General features: G+C 39.9%; 3 protein-coding genes across 4 annotated transcripts in view; all 3 read left to right on the forward strand.

The window, feature by feature from the left end:
* The window catches only part of hoxc3a (homeobox C3a), a 43,457-nt gene that overhangs the window by 9,034 nt on the left and 14,909 nt on the right, over positions 1-19,514 (forward strand). Inside the window, exons 1-2 of one of the 2 annotated variants that reach the window (XM_031803793.1) lie at positions 4,597-4,824; positions 7,778-7,826. The gene's annotated coding sequence lies outside the window, so the exon portion shown is untranslated. Of the gene's footprint in view, positions 1-4,596; positions 4,825-7,777; positions 7,827-19,514 lie in introns of those variants that run through there. The other variant, XM_020460049.2, reaches the window with a different exon arrangement.
* On the forward strand, positions 591-4,153 carry hoxc5a (homeobox C5a). The gene is made up of 2 exons (XM_020460058.2): positions 591-1,278; positions 2,282-4,153. The coding sequence occupies exons 1-2, from the start codon at positions 783-785 to the stop codon at positions 2,497-2,499; spliced, it is 714 nt and encodes a 237-aa protein (XP_020315647.1). The 5' UTR covers positions 591-782; the 3' UTR covers positions 2,500-4,153.
* LOC109869796 (homeobox protein Hox-C4-like) lies at positions 11,465-14,430 on the forward strand. The gene is made up of 2 exons (XM_020460054.2): positions 11,465-12,911; positions 13,460-14,430. Exons 1-2 carry the CDS (start codon positions 12,470-12,472, stop codon positions 13,825-13,827), a joined length of 810 nt encoding a protein of 269 aa, XP_020315643.1. The 5' UTR covers positions 11,465-12,469; the 3' UTR covers positions 13,828-14,430.

Below are 19,514 nucleotides of genomic sequence, written 5' to 3' on the forward strand. Positions count from 1 at the left end.
TTGGGCACGTGGATACTCCTGGGATGACTATAAAACTACATTTAAACCAAATTAAGACAAACCTAAATATAATAATGGCTCCTCGAATAGCAAACAGTTAATTTATTGTTATTATTATTATTACTATTAATATTATAGCCTACTATAGAGCATTTTACGTTTTTATTGCTTAACAATCACGTCATTGCTCGATCAGTGTTGCTCTTCATAGTGCCTCTATGGGGCACCCCGCACCCACCCTCAACAGAGGCTGGTATGCTATATGATGCATCAAGGCAAGGGCATTATGGAGGGGGCATAGATGAGATGACCGCCCTGGCCTGCCCTATATCAGACACCAGATGACGCTCTTGTCTTAGAGTCTCGCCCTTTTCCTCACAAAGACCCCACAAGGTCCCCAACAGCCCACAGCACAAAGTTTACCGGACACGTTCCTCCTATTCATCAATATACCCCCGGGGTATCAAGCCAATGTATGACTGGCCAACATCAGCACGTGATCCTATTCAGATGCCCCATATTTGGGCAGTGCGCGTCGAATCAAGAAAAAAATACCATTCCCCCACCTATAAATCGTGCTTATTTTTTTTTTTAGGAAAGATACCCCTTGAACTTCCAAAGAGCTTCATAGGAAAAGCAATAACCAATAAAAACAACAATACAAGAGCCAAATATCTAGCCCAGGCTACTCCCAGATAAAATATTTAGGCTATAGGCTATTGCAGTTTTTACTTCATGTATCTCTTCTGCAGCGTTTTTGTGTGTTTTGTTTTTCGTATAAGATGAGTTCCTATGTAGCAAATTCAATTTTTAAGCAGCAAACGCAAGAGGCATCCTCCTGTAGCGCCATGAATAGTTTAGGCAGTTATGGCTCTCTCTCTGACTTCGATCAAGCTAATTATGCCTATAACGGAGGTCTTCATGATTTCAACGGAACATTCACCTCCTCTGATGCCACTGTAAACTCTCTAAAACGAGAAGAGATGAACTCTAGCCTGCGAGGCAAAACGGACACTCAATCTCCAACACGACCACAGTCATACTCAGCCTTGAGCTCCCGGAACTCCGTGCAGAACTGCCTCAGTGACGGTATACTGAGCAAAGGGAATGAAATGCAAATGGAGGTGGTCGAAAACCCCAGAACTACGACCGAAGAAAGCGCGATCAAAGTCGAAACTATGCAACCTGTAAAACATCAAATCCATTCGAAGAAGCACCAAGACAATCAACAGCAACCGCAGATTTTTCCCTGGATGACAAAACTACACATGATCCACGGTAAACTTATTTGTAAAATGTATATAGCCTACTACTTCCCTCACTCACTCTCTCGCCTGCTATCCTGCTTTTGTCCATTCACAGTTTTTCCTCTTGAGTTTTATTGGCCAAACGCAGTAAATAATAAAACTGGCGGTCATAAATTTTGACAAAGGCATCTATTGCTCGTAAACCTGTTCTGTTACTGTGAAGAGATGATCTGCTGTTAGATTGATTGCTGCATAATTGGATAAGAGAAACAAACAATTGAAGAAAACGATGAACGAGTATTAATGAGAGTTCTGTTGGGCTGAAAGTACTTTTCGTTTCAAAACAGGTTATTTTAGTCTAAAATGAGAGTATAGGCTAGTCTAGTTGAACTCTCGGGGGGAAACCAGTGCCCTGACCTCCGTGTGAACTTTTCACCCTGGAAAGCTCCAGATATAACTGCGGAAAGGCATTCATGTTGCCATGTCCAACATCCACTAGCTGCTCATTGGGATTTAGCCACTAAATATTAGCACTGCATTTAGTGCTGTGTTCAAGACTTCAATTATAGTTCTGCAAGTGTTCTTGTAATAATGATCTGTATTTCCCTCAACTAGGGCAACTATTTATTTTGCCAAGTGGTATTTGAAATGAACAAGTGCCAGAATATAAAAGTTTTTGCTTTCAATGAAAAATAATTAGAATAAAATTGGTTGTCATCCCAGAGATATTATCCCTTGATTTCAATTCCATTATTTAGTTTTAAAAAACACAACAAAAACGAATTTAACCTGAATTTAAATCGTTTCACTTTTGGGGATTTAGTCACAAGGCCATTTTACCATTTGTTCATTATTTGAATGGTTTTGCATTCTGTAACTCACAGGAGTCTTCATTCTCAGGTCATCCAAACCGTTTGACCTCGAGCCATATTAAAATTTTTTACGTATAAGATGTATATAATGTTCGACAGCTCTGGATTTTTTACTTCAAATGTAGGCTAACACCTATTTGTTTTTCTCTAATGCCACTTCAGAATCATCTGACGGTAAACGCTCTCGAACCAGTTACACCCGCTACCAGACTCTGGAGTTGGAGAAAGAGTTCCATTTCAACCGTTACCTCGCCCGTCGCAGGCGCATTGAGATCGCCAATACCCTCTGTCTGAACGAGAGGCAAATAAAAATTTGGTTCCAGAATCGACGTATGAAGTGGAAGAAGGATTCGAAACTGAAATCAAAGGATTCAATATAAACATGGAGTTTATGACTGATCTGGAGACGAACAGCTAAAAGAAGTAGGGCCTAAGCCTACCCTAAATAGAGAAAGAGAGACCATGATTTGAAACGTGAAGGCCGTGTTCAGAATCAGACCCTATTATGTGTTATGGACTATTACATTATTTGCATATTTCGTGTTTGGCACTTTATATGTGGACTTGTATTCTTTGCTTAATGGTTGTACAACATTTAAGATTAAAAATATATATATAATAATAAAGTAATGTGTTGTCTTAATGTAAAGATTGTGTCAGGACCTTTGGAAGAATTAGGGAGAGCTGTGGACTATAAGGCCACTCCCTCTTTCATGTTACATTCAAAAATGGAATAGACACCAAATAAACATTCTATAGCCTATACCCTTAGCATTGAGATAATAATTATGATCATGTAAATGACTGATAAGCCTACTGAGGGGTACCAATGAGAACGAGGAGACTTTATCACGAAAATATTTGATTTTTCTAAATGTTTTAAAATTCATATTCGGCCAGAGTCTTACACACGAATAAGAAAAACAGACGATATAAACAGACGGTTGACTTTTTCAATAGCAAATAGATTGTCTACACGCATAGACCAGCAGGGTCAGGGATCTGCTTGTAATTATGTCCAACCAAATATTGAAGAGTTTCGTGATGGTATTTGAGGACAGCACCCATACCAATAGGCCTGAGATGTCCATGTCCATACCCTTCAACTGAAGAACCATCGACATGCGTTTCTCCAATTTCAGATTCTTACTGATTTTGTATCTTATTGTTCACTGTAATCAATGTCCAGAGTTGTCAACAGACATGGAAATGTGTTGTACATGTCGTCTATTTCTAGTCTCTATGTAATATCAAGACTTTGGATGATTCTATAGAACTATAGAAGTACAAATATACCCTAACACTAACATTTTCCAAAACGGAGATATCAACAGTGTAGGCTACATATTGGATTATCTGAATAGCTACAAGACCTATTGTATAATTCATGGTATGTTAAAGCTTGTGATTCAATCAAAACGCTTACAGGTGTTGAGAGACCTTTTGAATAAACCTCCCATACCATATACCAGCACATTCGTGTCGCTTTTTTAAAAATCATTACATGTGTAGACACACTTGGTATTGAAAAACAGATTCGAGTCCCCGCACCGTCTATTTCAATAATTTACAGTATCCCTGTCAGACAAACGCATGCACATAAAAGTTTAAGGCCCCAATAAAACGTTATGACTAGGTATCCACCTTTCAACCACAGATAGGGAAATGGTCCCTGTTTTAACAGGATATAGAGGCACATAGCCAGCTGCTACTAAATTCTCATGGGTTGAAATGCAGACTAACTTTCTTCTCTATAGAGGCTGGCGACCTACATACGTTGATGTTTCTATGGCATTCTGGATCAAATGTAAAAGATACGGTTATGAAATGTAGGATCTTCATTTGAGCCTAGTTTGCTACCGCATGAAAATAGTCCTGCAGCAACAGGAAATGTGAATTATTATGTGGATTATAATGAATGGACATTTTTGTTCAAAGTGGAAAAATAATAAACGGTTGACTTAATGTCTTTATGTCTTGTGCTTTGAGTAGATATTCATTTCATCACGTGGGTCAATATTGTAAGCTATATTGGAGCTGCAGGCTGTGTATATAGACAAAACCATACATTGAAACAAAACTATGCATTGACCTGAATTTGACCCACTGCTGGCCTAGTGACACGTGGAACTATAATTTTAACAATAGCTTAATGAAATGGCTTAACCAAAACAATCAGGTTAACAGGGACAACAATTGTTCAGATGCCATGTCCTGTCGCAAATATCGTCTCAAATGAAAAAAATATAATTTTCACTCACCTCGCAGACAGGTAGCCTTTTTACTGCTAGGTCTATAAATGCAACAGAGCATGGACTGCTTTCTCAATGGCACTGTCGGGCCTAACCGTGCTACGTTAGCCTATGTAGGGCTATCAAATTCCCCTTTATGGTATCTCTTTCTTTTAGTATTTTAAAGTTTGGAAGGTTATTTATGCCAATTGCCTCTAGCGGGGCCTGTGAATGGTGCATACGGAGCACGTGGTGCCATTAAAGTGGGTTTTATGGCCTGGAAGAGCTGACAAACCCTCGATATATACACATCATATATAATCTTAACTGTCCGGAATCGCAGCTGCTGGCTCCTCTTATCCGAGGAAGAAAGGGCTGTGTGGCAGTTAGTGTGGATTACCTTGGCCCGGACTAGTCTGCCTGTAATGGTGGTGCTGTGCTCTCTCAGTCACAAATGGATCCTTAAACGCTCCAGTAAGTTTACAATATTTGTACTTTCCAGCATGTTGTGTCAAACTATAGCCTTTCGTTTGTATTTGGTGCTGTGGTTGGGTTTGCTTGATGTTTCCGACGAAACGGGATTTGTTTTAAAATGGTTGTGATATTCATCCCTTGTAATTTGTACACTCAATCGTTATTTTATATATCTGACTCTGTTTGCTGTTTGTTGGTCCTTAGAGGCTAAATGTATTCCAATAGATTACAAACGTGTGTCATCCATGCATGTTCCCCTTACCACTGGCAAAATGAAGCTATGGGATTAGAGTTGGGAAAGAGAGATCTGTTCCAGCTTCACTTGAGTGTGTTCTACTTATGCTACTCTTATTCATTAGGCATGCACCTTTATACAGAACGGAGTATATACTTCTTTAGATAAAGGCCAACTCCACTTTGCTGCACAATGGTCAGATGCTTTATGCTATAATATGTTACATAGTTGTCAGAGACTCAAGAGAGAGACTCTGTAGGTGTGTGTGTGAGTGTGAGTGTGTGTGTGTGTGTGTGTGTGTGTGTGTGTGTGTGTGTGTGTGTGTGTGTGTGTGTGTGTGTGTGTGTGTGTGTGTGTGTGTTGATGAGCCTATACATAGGCAACAGCTGCTATCCAAACCATTGCAGTCAGGTTCCAGAGCTTGGCCATGTGCATAACTAACTCGTTGCTACTTGAATAAATATAACAATCCGCCTTGCAGGTTTGGCTTGGTTGGGATAGGGAAGGAGGTACTGCTGAAGCAATCATACTGATGACTCAGAGACTGAAGAGTGTGTCATCATCGTCCCTGCTCAATGCTTCATCTGTCTTTAATATCTTTGCAGGGCAGCCCAGTTGATGCCTGTGACGTTAGAAGTTCAGTGGATAAACATCATCCATCCCTTAATCAATGCATGTTTGTGATTTTATGTTTGTTTTTGTAGTTGAGGAATGGATTAGGTAGTGGAAGGTGTGGAAAACGTTTCTGAAGCCAAACTGGATGTTTAGTCCCGATTGTAATATTGTATCCATCACTATTTACTTGGGAAAGTTGTGTGGTTGATATTGGTAAGATCCTCTGCTGCCTTGAGTTTTCCATGTTTGTGTGACCTGCCAATGAACTCTGGGCCCCATGTTGTAGCTTGTAATTATGGCCCAGAGTATTTCCTGGTCAGTTCACAGATGGGTCAAGGAGGAACTCTGGGCCCTGATGATGCAGTGAGTTGATGGGTTCATGTTGAGTATTTTCCCAATAATTCCTGTTAGATGAAGAGAGAGGAAGCCAATAGGGGGTGCTATTTAACATGCTCCACCTCCATATAGCGCATAAGGATGTTAAAGAGGGGATTCACCTGCATTATATTAATTGGAATGGAGTTAAGTTCTTCACTGTTCTTAAACTCAGTTATTATTTACTGTTCCGGTTCCGGTTGACTGTATTCCATCACAGTGATTGGCCAATACTCATCCAATAAGAAAACCACTGTCAAGTTTAGATAATATAAGAGTTGTGAGGCATTGAGAACGTTGCCTCATTTTTTTGTTTGTTTAGAGGAACCCACCTCCAGAAGCCAACAAATATGTATCGATGAACAGAAAACTATATTATTATGTTGTATTTGTTTGCGTACTTAACTTAATGGTTTGTTATATTGTAATATTTTCACATTACATGAATCTCACTTTATGAAATTAATTTGTTTCATTATGAGATTGAATTAAACACAATTGAGCATGCAGGCCTATGCCATTAATTGGATTTCTTAGTGTGTTCATTTCAGTGCCAAAAACAGCCCAATGTAAGACAGATGCAAAACAGAAAAAAAACGGACCCTTTTTCAACAAAGGGTCCGAATTCCAGTTGTAGAGTTTGCAAGTTTTATGATGTACAATCAAATTCGTTTATGCTTCAGGCTTGAATATACCCAATACGGTGACAAAATCTTCATTTTGACAATTGAACATTAATCAGCATGGTCTGAATCGAAGTCGAGGGATTTCTATAAATATAACTTTTGCCCAAGGAAATGCCAAATGTATAAATCCAGTTTAACGACCCCAAACCGACCTGTCCTTAATATCTCTCCTCGGCCCCAATTCTAGAAGATCACACACTTGTTATAGCTTTTTCTGGGACACCTCACCTCAATTAGAAATTAACTGGAAGGAGGGGGATGTGAGAGAAGGGGTTGGGAGGATAAAGTGGCAATGGAGAGAAAAGGATACAACAAGCAATGCAAAGTCAAGGACACTGACATTGTTGTTGTTAATGGGGAAAGTTGTAGCCTAAGCCTATGTGGCTTAGGCCACATATATATTGGACATTTCAGGGAGATTTCAGAGAGAAGAGAAATTGTCGTTAGAAAAAGGGGGACATATGACTTAATTGGTATCGATTGCTTTTCTATGACATAAAAATATTGTAATTCACAGTATTTTAGCCTTTTCAAACCTGCTAATTTATTAGATAATTCCCTCTTTTTTTATTGCGACAAAAGAACATTTCTAAACGAAAATGTCCATTGTGTTTTTTAGTTATGAAATTTGAAAATACAATACTACTATACTATCTTGACCGTCCGTGTTGTTTTTCAGGACATCATAGGCTACACTTTTTTAGGGCAGTTATTAAAACCATTCCGAATAATTTGGGATTAAATAATATATATACTTGTACAGGTTTTTTATTTAGCTAGGCAAGCCAGTTAAGACCAAATTCTTACTTACAATAACGGCCTACCCCGGTCAAACACTAACGACGGTGGGCCAATTGTGCGCTGCCCAATGGGACTCCCCATCACGGCCGGTTGTGACACAGCCTGGAATCGAACCAGGGACTGTAGTGACGCCTCTAGCGCTGAAATGCAGTGCCTTAGAGCACCGCGCCAATCGGGAGTTTGAACTCTAGTATCTCATCCCGCTCATTATCTTGTTTTTTATTGTTATTTTATTTTGCAGACAACGAAATGAGGACCGATACAGAATGAAGGGGATATGTACAGTATCGGTAAGTTGTTTATTATTTTTGCACAAACAATAGGCTACCTGCCCCATTCGGTCCCTTCCTGCAGAGCCAACAGAGAGGGCAGTGTTCCCTGATAATAGCCAAGCCAGTGAAATGCACTGGGCGAGGTGATATTAGCAAAAATATGCTATTTGCTTTCATGCTAAGAAATTAGTTTTAACTAGGCCTATGTACACAAATTCCATTCTACAACAATTACTCGTTATTACCCTATATAAACATCATAAAGATTATTTCACACATGTTGGGTTCTAATTTTCTGAAAGATATCTATTTATAACAATCAGTCAGTGAAAGAACAACGAATCTTATGTTATCCTACTATCAATGTTGTAGCCTACAGAATTTGTGTTGCATGCATATCATGTGTTACAGATATGCACTATAAAAAGGGTTATTATGAATTTGACAGTAGTTTACAGGCATCTACTGTAATATAAACCAAGTATCAAAGCAAGTACTGTGTAAGGACACACAGTACATTACCGTAAAAGAAAATGCTACCATAATCGAAATGAATGACTGAAAGAATGAGTGAATGGATGAATGAAATTAATTGAGGGGAGGAGATCGTATTTCAGAGTATTTTACTGTAATTACAAGGGATTGGTACAAGCAGGTTGACTGCTAAGTAAATTGTTTACACGTTATAGTAGACCAATTCATATCTGGGTTTTTATATTACGTACACTTCTAGAGGCCTTAACAACGGTTTCTAAACTGGCAGCAACTGCATGGAAAAACAGATCAAAATGACATGGCAAAATGCTCAACCATTTGAGGTTTAAGACTGACCGCCTCTGGGGCCCTATAACCACATTGGAGTTCAATTGGTACCGCATTCTCACTCATGGGTGCAACAAATATGGCCTCTTACAATGCACGCCTCAAAATATGTAAATGAGACAGAAACTACATTACCATGCAACCACACTAGTGGTCAAAGGGTTTTTAGTGCTCCAAAGATACGGTATGGCATACTGAGTGCCATTCGAAATACAGCAATTCTTTCCCCAACTACAACATTTTCCCACAATGCACCATAATTGACAGTATGCTGCAGTAAAACGTTTCAGAATATATTACTGTTGATAATAGCCACAATTACAGTATCATTTACAGTTTTCTGTTACAGTGTGCAGCCTATGTTTGTGAAAGAGAACATGCTGCAAGGTGTTCATGTGACGGAAAAGAAAGGTTCACCATTTTTCCCATTAACAAATGAAACATCAAATGAGTTTGCCTAAGGGCCTCATTTTTCTGTAGTTCTACATTATAACTAGTTATTGAACTAGGGGAGAGATCTGAAATCCATTTGTGGGGAGAAAGAATTCATTGCTTTTCGCCCATCAATAATCCTTGGCAGTGAACTATTGGAAGTCAAACGTGAGGGGTGAAACGCAGGTCAGGCTGTCTAACGAATATTAAAAAGCGTCCACAACACTGGAGCTGGGGTGAGATGGGAACTGGGGGCGTGCACGGGCCTGTGAAGGCGGGGGCGGGTGGTAGGGGTAGTGCGAAAACTCTAATTATAAACTGAGTGGGTCGAACCCTAAATGCTGATTGGCTGAAAGCTGGTATATCAGACCGTATACCATGGGTATGGCAAAACATGTATTTTTACTGCTCTAATTGTGTTGGTAAGCAGTTTATAATAGCAATAAGGCTCTTCGGGGGTTTGTGATATGTGTCAAAGCACTCTGCGTTGCGTCGTACGTATTAATGATTTGACCATATACCACACCCCCTCGGGCCTTATTGCTTAATCATATGCCGAGATTTGCAGATGCTAATGTTAGATAAGCAAGAAAGTGTGTATGTTTTCTTCTTCTCTTGTCTATCCTAAATGGTTACCGATTCTATTCCATTCCATTCAATGTAGGATATTATATTATATCTATAACATGATCTTGTTCACAAGTCATCTGAACATGTTCATCTTTTAATTGTGCATCAATAAAAACGTGAAGATTAAATTGGCGTTTTCCAGGCTATTCGGTTGAATATACCTATTCACCATTTCAGTAGACTATTAGATTCTTGAAACAGGTCACACTCACACCATGCACGATACATTTTTCATCTCCGTCTTCTCATTAACTTCTAGGATGGCAGCCAGAGAGGTTACCGAGCGGTCAGTATGGTAATAGCGAGGCAGGCGAGCACAAGAAATCGTTGGGGACAATAGAAACTTATTTTTCATCTGTGCTGTCACGCCGGCGCTTTGCAGGCTACCCACCGTGCACCGTGTTTGTGGCTGAATATTCATAGTTCAGAGGAGCGACTAACCTGAAAGGCAGGCTACTCTTTTCGTGTGTGTGTGTGTGTGTGTGTGTGTGTGAGAGAGAGAGAGAGAGAGAGAGAGAGAGAGAGAGAGAGAGAGAGAGAGAGAGAGAGAGAGAGAGAGAGAGAGAGAGAGAGAGAGAGAGAGAGAGAGAGAGAGAGAGAAAATAGCTACTGCAGATATTTTATTGACAGATTTTCACCTAACTGAATTCTGGCAGTTCGATATTTTATTTTCATGCTACAATGGAAAATACTCATTAGTTGTCTATATGTACCCTGTAGAACCGAATTTGTGTTAATATATTACAATCGCAAGTACGTCTCTACAGGAATACATGGGCTACTGAAATCCCACGTCTGTCAAGATAATCGTCTGCTTCAACTGTCGCTTCTATTCAGTAGGTTATAGCTGCGTTGTGTCACGTGTTAGCATGAATAATAGGGCACGAATAGCCATAAATCTCAGAAGAAGTCTGTGCAAAATATGTGTCTAACTTACAAACAATCTAAGATTGTCTAGAAGAAGCCCAGGCCCAGGCATTGTAATGACGTTCAAAGGCATATATTTGTACAGTAGGCTATCTGGAAGCAAAGGTATACTACTACAAGTCTGCCTGTACTAGTAAAACATGTAAGCAACCAGCGATCGTTTAAAGCGGACTGATTTAGGCCTACGGCGTTCTATAGCCCCATAAAACGCCTCAAACATCGCTGCCGAAAGTAATAAAAATGGCGGGCGCGCTCTACACATAAACAAACCATAAACATCTGCCCTGCTATGTTATTTTCACCAGATCATGTTGACAAATGACTAAAAGAAGACCACTACCTCGAATTTAGACGCTGATTAGCAAGCAGGTGATTGACCTCGTGTTCTGATCCTTCTCATGTTCTTATAATCCATCCCTGTCGTAGTAGGCTAGATTTATTCTAGATGTATTTTATTATTATTATTATTCGTTTTTATTATTAGTCTATTGAGCCATAAAGTTCACAGACTGATTATGTGTAGGCCTACTGTCCTGTGATAATGTGGTCTCGTGCATAATTTAAAGGATGGAATACAAAACACGAATACATTTGGCCAACAGTTAATTACAGTATAATTGCGCCTGTAACGCATCTGTGGCAAGTGATACCACTCAAAATGGACAGCTTTATCTGCAATGATTTACTTTTCTGAACACAACAGTGTATGGGGGGGGGGGGGGGGGGGTTGTAATGGATGATGTTATTTGCTCCGCATGCTAGGGCTGATGTCAAATGAATAACCTATACACGTGCACTTAGACAGCCACTTGTGTTGAAGAAGATGAAGCCACGATGGACAAAACACCTCCCTGAGACTCATTTCAGAGTAACGTAACACTGATTTGTTTACTAGTTGGATCACCATGTCATACTTATGTAGTGTCTTATTCAAATGTATGGACCTGTACATACCCAGAGAGAGAAAGAGAACGCGACGGAGAAAGGTATAAATTCATACTGCAATAATTCAACCATAATGTCAGTGATAATTGCATTATCATTAGCATCTACGTAATACTATTTTAAAGCAGTGAGATGTGTTTGACCGTGTTTGAAAGTAATTCAAATGCAAAGTATTACATGTGTACTTGTACTTCAGTATACTTCGTGATGTTGTTGTTACCTAAAAAGCTCATGTATACTGGTATACTAATTTGGTGTACCTCTGGTGTCCTCTTTCTCCTGAGTTAGGCCCAATTCTAATTTCAAAAACTCTCGCTTAGTTGGAACTGGAACGTCTGCATAACATGTACGATTTACGCGAACGTTCATGGACTGTTTGAAGGCAGCAGCCGGATATTCTTAGATAGGGTTGCCTTTATTTTTGTGAATGAGGTAATCCTGCCGCTGTTTTACTTGCAGTAAGCAACCCAATTGTTATTGAGATTTTGCGTGCGATTATCCGTTCACATATATCACTCTACCTCCATTTCTATTTCTGGATAATAATGATACTGATGATCACAATAATAATAATAGAACTGTAATGACAGGGTACACTTCACATAAGAGGTGTTTGTTTTGATCATTTGCATTGGTGACACAAATGGCGTGAGAGAGAGAGAGACAGCGAGAGAAAGAGAGAGAGAGAGCGAGAGAGAGAGAGAGAGAGAGATGATGCCCACAATGGCGACCAAAGGTACGTTCGAAAACCTTTGGTTCCTTATCCGGGGACTACCTCTCACTCTGCTATTGGGCCGTGGGGTCACGTGGTAAAAGTAACTTTACAGGGCTGCTCGCAAGTAGGAGGGCTTTATGGAGCAGAAAAACGACAAAGCTAGAAAAATTATTTTCCACTCCAGAAATTAATGATCATGAGCTCGTATTTGATGGACTCTACCTACATTGATCCGAAATTTCCTCCATGCGAGGAATATTCACAAAACAGCTATATCCCCGACCACAGCCCCGAATATTACAGCCGCGCAAGGGACCCTGGCTCTGGTTACCAGCATCACCATCAGGAGTTATACCCTCCGCGGGCGAGCTACCAAGAGCGCCAATATAACTGTGCAAGCATCCCTGAACCTGACACGCAAAGTGGACATGGACTACCCCATACTGCGCACCTGCTTGCAGGGAAAGGGCAGCCAGCCTCATGTGAGACCCCACAGCTACCCATGTCCCCCACCACCCCACCGGCTGCATCCTCCGCCTGCAACCAAGCTACACCGGAGCATCCAAACAGCTCAGCCTCCTCCAAGCAGCCCGTGGTATACCCATGGATGAAGAAAATTCACATCAGCACTGGTAGGCAACTTGTCTCTGTGTTTGTCTTTTCTCTCTCTCTCTCCACTCTCTCCTCCTCTCTCCTCCGTTCCTTCCCTTTATCGGTGCCTCTAACTCCCATCTCCTTCCCAGCCCCTGCTACGATAGGGGAGAAGCTTTTGAAATGGCACAATTGAGGCGGATTTACGACTCCGCGTCGGTAATTACACCCACCATAAATTTTATAGCCGAGGTATACTCTTGGCAGCCGTATCACCATGTGGCTTCTGCTGTTATGTAGCCTATGTGCGCGATGGAGAGAAGAGGGGGAGAGATTAAACGAAAGAAAAAAGACTGCGCTTTGTAATCTTGCATTAATAATTTAGCGCATACTTGGATGTGAGTGTCCCCTAATTACAGAGAGATAGACAAGTTCTTAACTTCCCATTTAGATTCTTTCTCACACCAGAACTACCATATCTAGCCATTTATTCTGCCCATTCCCATCATATATCCCAGTTGAGGACACTCTTGTTTACTCCCTCCTTCCCTGCTTTTCTTTCTTTCTATATACTTCTCCCCTTTTCCAGCGAACCCGAATTACAATGGAGCGGATTCCAAGCGGTCTAGGACAGCCTACACTCGACAGCAGGTCTTAGAATTGGAGAAGGAGTTCCACTATAACCGCTATTTAACTCGGCGGAGGCGCATTGAGATAGCTCATACATTGGTTCTCTCCGAACGACAAATCAAAATTTGGTTTCAGAACCGCAGGATGAAGTGGAAAAAAGACCATAGGCTTCCTAACACCAAAGTGAGATCCTCCACCACGGGCGTATCCTCCGGGTCCAACACAACCTCATCAACCGGCGCTGTCGCCACTTCCTCGGCCACTGGTGCCATTATTCCAAATGAACTTTCCGGAGGAGAGGATGGCGAGGATATTACAACGTTATAAGGCGAACAAAACAAAACACAAAAACACTTCAAGAAGGGAGATAGAGAAATGACTGATTATTTATAGAATAAAATAATCAGTCATATAGAATATATTTTGTTTTCGTAGCTATTTGTGTGGTTTCATTTAAGTCCAAAGTTATATAAAATGCATGTTATATAGCATGGATTTATGCGAATACCGATGGATTCTTTTTACGCGACACAGGGTTTAAGTTATTTCATGCTGAATCAAAATGATGTTTTTATGAGAAAATGTTTTGAATGAAGGAAAACAAATGTAGGCCTACATTTGATCTAAATGTTATGGTGGGCCATTCGTTTGCCCTGCTGCCCAAGGTGAAATGCACAATTTATTTATTTTAAGCGGAACACTGGAAGAATATCATTATTATCATAGTTATTTTTGGTAAAAATGCTGGAACATCCCGATGGGAACATCGATCTTGCAAGGTGAATTACCTCGTGTGTTTCAAAAACAGGATTTTGAATTACAATTTAGTTTGTGGTGTTTACGTTGTGTTTAGCAGGTTATTGTAAAATGCAATAAACAGAGTTTAGTGTATTTGTGATAATCATATTGGTCAATAAAACAGTGAATGTCTACTAGTTTTTTTTTCATGTTTGGATGGATTTTATTCATGACCAATCGAGGCCAAGTGTAATTTATTTTGATAACAGAAGCTCATCCTATGATGTGGTGAACGTTATTTCAAAATGTTATGAAAGTCACAATTGACCAAGTACTGTATTTCTTTTATAGTTCAGCCTAACAAAGAATTAAACATTTGTTTGGCAAAGTTGTCCGTTTGCAACGATCTCGAGGTTGGCATGTGTATCAGATTCACCATTCATATTCCCCCTTAATTTCTAATACTCCACAATAGACCTAATCCCTAATCCAATCATAATCAATGATTCTATTCCAAATAAAGGGTTATAGCCTGGCTGCATGCGTCCTACCCTACATGCTAGCTCATTAGTCTCAAGGACATTCAATTAACATGGCAAGCCATTCAACCAGGCCCTCAACCAGACTCCCTCTGTAGAATAGGCCAGTGCCTGACTTTCTGGAGCCCTGTTTCCTGCTCATTACTGAACCTATTGCTGCATATAACTCTGCAAATCAGTATCATATTGTCAAAATATGACCAAATAATCATTTGTGTTGATGGTATGGGTTGCTATTAATTCCCCCTTTGCCCCAATTACAGGTTGTTTTTCTTGTCTTCTAATAAAGTCAATAACTTGAAGTCAGATTATGGGGCCTTATCGTGGACAATAAAGTATACTATAGTTTACACAATATCATACTAGGATCATATCCACGAGCATTGCCTCAGATTTTCATAGAATATCTTGTAAAAAACAAACAATAATTTGATAATAGTTTTTTATATGCATGCACACAGGCCTTCTCAATATGCAATCAGTTCTACAGATATAAAATGGAATGTTAGTTTTCTGAGATTGTCATTATAAAAATAGCCTATGTCTGTTGGGCCCTGAGACCTCCCCGGTCAAAGTGAAGAGTATGCTTTTAAAAAGTGGCGCTCGAGCAACGTCATCGTCACCTCTGCGCTTGGTAAGTAGCCGACACTGCAAAAGTATCGTGGCGGGATTTTCCATAGGCCTATATGGCAGTGTTGTGGATTTATTGTCACCATGCAACTCTAGTAATACATAGGCTACTCATATTGTGCAATTTCTCATATTGTGCAATGATGAAAAAGACCGTTCAGTTAACAGTTTTCCAAAAAATTCTTTCATTTTGTGGAATAACTTTTTCTTATCCTGCTCAAAATGTGGTGTAAAACATGCCACGTTTGAAAAGAGCGCAAGCATTTGATAGATTATTAAAATGTGTGACTTGAATAGAAATTATAAAACGGCTTGCTAGATGGGGGGGCAGACGATCACAAAGGGGAGATGTAGTCTATTCTGAACCATCAATCTTAACGCCGCAGAGTAAAATGATTTGGGACTGAATATATTAATTTGGCAACAGCCTCCCTCACAAAGAAATAAACCCAACTCACTAACTAGCAACTTTACGAAATAAAACTACCAGGGACAAAAATGAAACTTAACACCTTGCCGAATTCCAGGAGCCTTTATGTAGCTGCCAGGGCCCGTTTTCCCAAAAGCATTTTAAGGATAATTATGAACTTAGCCTTAAAATGCTTTGAGAAACCGGGCCCTTGACAGTTGAGAGAATGTGTAGCTACTCCACAGTCTCAGCATCCCTCCAATCTCTTTCTAAAACCTGTCGCCTCCATGTCGCGAGGCTGAAAAGGTACTTTATTGAAGTTGGGGACGAACCGCGAGAAGGCCGAGTTCAGTCGGAGGGCACATTTTCTGTCCCATTAGGTCCGTTTCAGCCGGGATGGCCGACCTTTGCAACCCCTGTGACCTGACTGGCTCTCTATACGTGTACCTTCTGTGTGTGCCCTCGTAGGTGGTACCCCGTCCTTACGTGGCTTCGTCAGTGCGCTGGCCTTTGTGGGTTTTTCTGCTCGGGGCCCATTGAGGGGCCGGTGGAAGGGCACCTCTGAATGTGTTACTCTTTTGTTGCTCTCAGTGGTGACCCGAGAGTGCGGTGAACTGTCGGCCACTTCTCTTCCATTGTGTAGGACCTAGCCCCCTTGGACATCTTACACATTTGAGGGACTTCCAAGTGGTGACTTTGGAGCTTCTGATCCGTATGCATGTGAGTGTTAGGCCTGCTCATGTCGAATGCATTATTACAATTTATAGGATTCTGCATGGGAAAACGTTGTATATTTGTGAAAATGCATCCATCTTGGTGCATAACAGCTTCAATATCATTACGGGTAAACGTTACTTTTGGAATGAATATTATATAGACAAATATATAGGCTACGTTTATGTGGACATTTGCTCTTGCATTGTAGGCCTAAATTAACCATTTAATGTATTTCAATCCAAGTCATGTATTTGATTCATGCTCCCAAAAATTTAAATAAACGTTCTTAAGTTCTTAAGTCAGTTAATCACAAAATTAAGTACATGTGTTAACAGTGTGAGGCTACGAACAACCACGAACGAAAGCATTGATTTACAAAACTGATTCTGCAAGAGATCAGTCCAGGCATCTAGCCTAATTTGAGCGTATAATATTTCATCTACATTTTAACACCTACCTTGATAAAGCTCAAATAATGACAATATTATACAAGAAATGCACGTCTTCAACTTGTGGGCATTCATGGAGACAATGATAGAATGCTCCACCAGGACAGGACTGAATCCCCCAATATATACGATGGACGACGGTCTGAAGTGAATGGTCACGCAGTGCACTGTGCAGGTGTGTGAAGTTATACAGCCACATGGTGTATTTTATTAGAAGCTTTTGTACCTCGTGTACCTCTCTTTGCAGTTCACTGATTTACTATGTACTGGTCTGTTACGACCTGTCGTCGAAGTGGGGCCTATACGAATACATGAATTAAACCACACCACGGCAGCATGCATCACACTCAGTAGAGATTCTTCAACCTGTGCTGGTTAGATGTTATATGGGTTAGGTGTAGATGTGTACGAGAGTGGTCACTTGTAATTACACCATTTGTAACTATATTTAGATCATTGACGTTCAGTCGGACCTCTTAGAATTATTCGACATTGAAACCGTTTTAAAATGGCTTGTGATCATAACATGTAATTCACGATTTTAGATATAGGCCTATGCCTTGATTTGCCCCTAAAACATATATCAAACCTATGCAGTTACTGTGGTCCATGGCACAAATATGTTGTAGCAAACAGGACGCTTACACACAACAGTTCTGTAAGCGATGAACAGCTTTCACGTGCTATCGAACAGTAATTGTACCATTTATCAGCATCTCCATAAAGCCACCTCACCTGACATTTTGTGCCCTGGAGATATTTGAGAGTAGGGGTTGCACAGAGGTTATGTGTGACAGTACGTTTATTTTCACGTTGTTCAATATTATTTGAGTAAACACAAGCAGCAACACAAAAAAAACCGTTATATCTGATTGTAATTTTCATTAATCGGACATAGCCCATAGGGTGCTCCAATAGGCCGAGGACGAAAACACGTACAGTACACGGTCATTGAAAGAAAATATTATTGATACAGCACAGAAATTATGGAGGAAATGAACTTTTTCAAGTTATTTTCTTGTGATTTAAACAATCGAAGTTGTCAATTCACAGACCTTAGCCGCAACCTAATGTATTTTCAACTTGATTTGAAAGCTTACTTACGAGTTGCAGCTTTCAATCCAATCTACATGTTTATGTCATTACGAAGAATGCTAGTTTGAAAGTAGATTATATAGCCAGATACTGGTCATATAAATACATCTGAAAGTAGATTAAACACTATGGGTTTAAATGTAAAGCAATTACGCACTAGTTCAGATGTAATGTTTTATTTGTAGCTACAGGCTAAGACCTGTCTTTTCAGAATTATTTTGTATTTGTTGAATTGTTTAATTGTTTAGCTTCGTGTATTTCAATTGGTGTGATGAATTCCCAAAAAGTAAATAAAGAATATGCTGCATTTTGTACAAATGTCGCCTATATTTTTGGAGTGTAAGGCCTAATTATTTGATAACATTCCTGCAAAAGCTAAGCCATTGTGAATCTTGTCTCTTCGAAGTCTTTAGAGAATATTGAGAATGTTTCTCTCCATATGATTCCGGGGAATGCAGGCGAACATTCCACTTTGCAACATTGATTTATGGCAGGCCTCTGGCAAGGCATCTTTCTCTCTCACACTCTCTTGGCGGACGGAACCACGAAAATAAACTTGTTAAAAGAAGTGGAAATCATATATCCGAAATCCCCACCCCAAAAAACTGTTATGATGATCTTTGTGGTAATATTTGTAGATTTATATTCGTAAATTACTATGGCTACAAAAACATCTCTCCCTTGTTCAAGATGAGTGTCTTCTTCAACCAATTAATTTTTTAATGAAAGGTCTGACTCCAGGCTATTGTGATGGGGATGGTGTAGTATTTTTTGACAACTTTGACTTTCACTTCACTTACATGCCTAAAGAAAATAATGTTCTTTTTACGCCATATATTCTCCCTGACACCCACAAGTACTCTTTACATTTTGAATGCTTAGCAGGACAGAAAATGGTCCAATTCGCACACTTATCAAGAGAACATCCCAGGTCATCCCCACTGCCTCTGATCTGGAGGACTCACTAATAACAAATGCTTTGTTTTTAAATGTTGTCTTGGTGTTGGAGTGTGAAAATTGTGCATCTGGTTTGCTTAATATAATGCATTTCTACTTATTCCTACTTTTACTTTTACTTTTGATACTTAAGTATATTTTAGCAACTACATTTACTTTCGATACTTAAGTAGATTTAAAACCAAATACTTTTAGACTTTTACTCAAGTAGTATTTTACTGTGTGACTTTCACTTCTACTTGAGTCATTTTCTATTAAGGTTTCTTTACTTTTACTCAAGTATGAAAACGGAGTACTTTTTCCACCACTGATAGTCTGTTTATACAGCAGTCATGGCAGCTGCATGAAGGCGCTGAGTTGAAACAGGGGTGAAATCTCATGTTCCAGGGATAAGGGAAATAAGGCTGCTCACTCTCACATTGACCAGACTTAATTAAGGAGGGTGTGTAATAAATCCGTAAATCTAGTCTGTCCGTTCAC

Source organism: Oncorhynchus kisutch, linkage group LG24 (assembly GCF_002021735.2).
Source record: "Oncorhynchus kisutch isolate 150728-3 linkage group LG24, Okis_V2, whole genome shotgun sequence".
NCBI lineage: Eukaryota > Metazoa > Chordata > Actinopteri > Salmoniformes > Salmonidae > Oncorhynchus > Oncorhynchus kisutch.

Bases quoted from the DNA above. Each gene is read 5' to 3' on its own strand.
- LOC109869796 (XM_020460054.2), top strand. From the start codon at position 12,470: ATGATCATGAGCTCGTATTTGATGGACTCTACCTACATTGATCCGAAA. The intron at 12,912-13,459 runs GTAGGCAACTTG...CCCCTTTTCCAG, and splicing joins GAAAATTCACATCAGCACTG to CGAACCCGAATTACAATGGA.
- hoxc5a (XM_020460058.2), top strand. From the start codon at position 783: ATGAGTTCCTATGTAGCAAATTCAATTTTTAAGCAGCAAACGCAAGAG. The intron at 1,279-2,281 runs GTAAACTTATTT...ATGCCACTTCAG, and splicing joins AAAACTACACATGATCCACG to AATCATCTGACGGTAAACGC.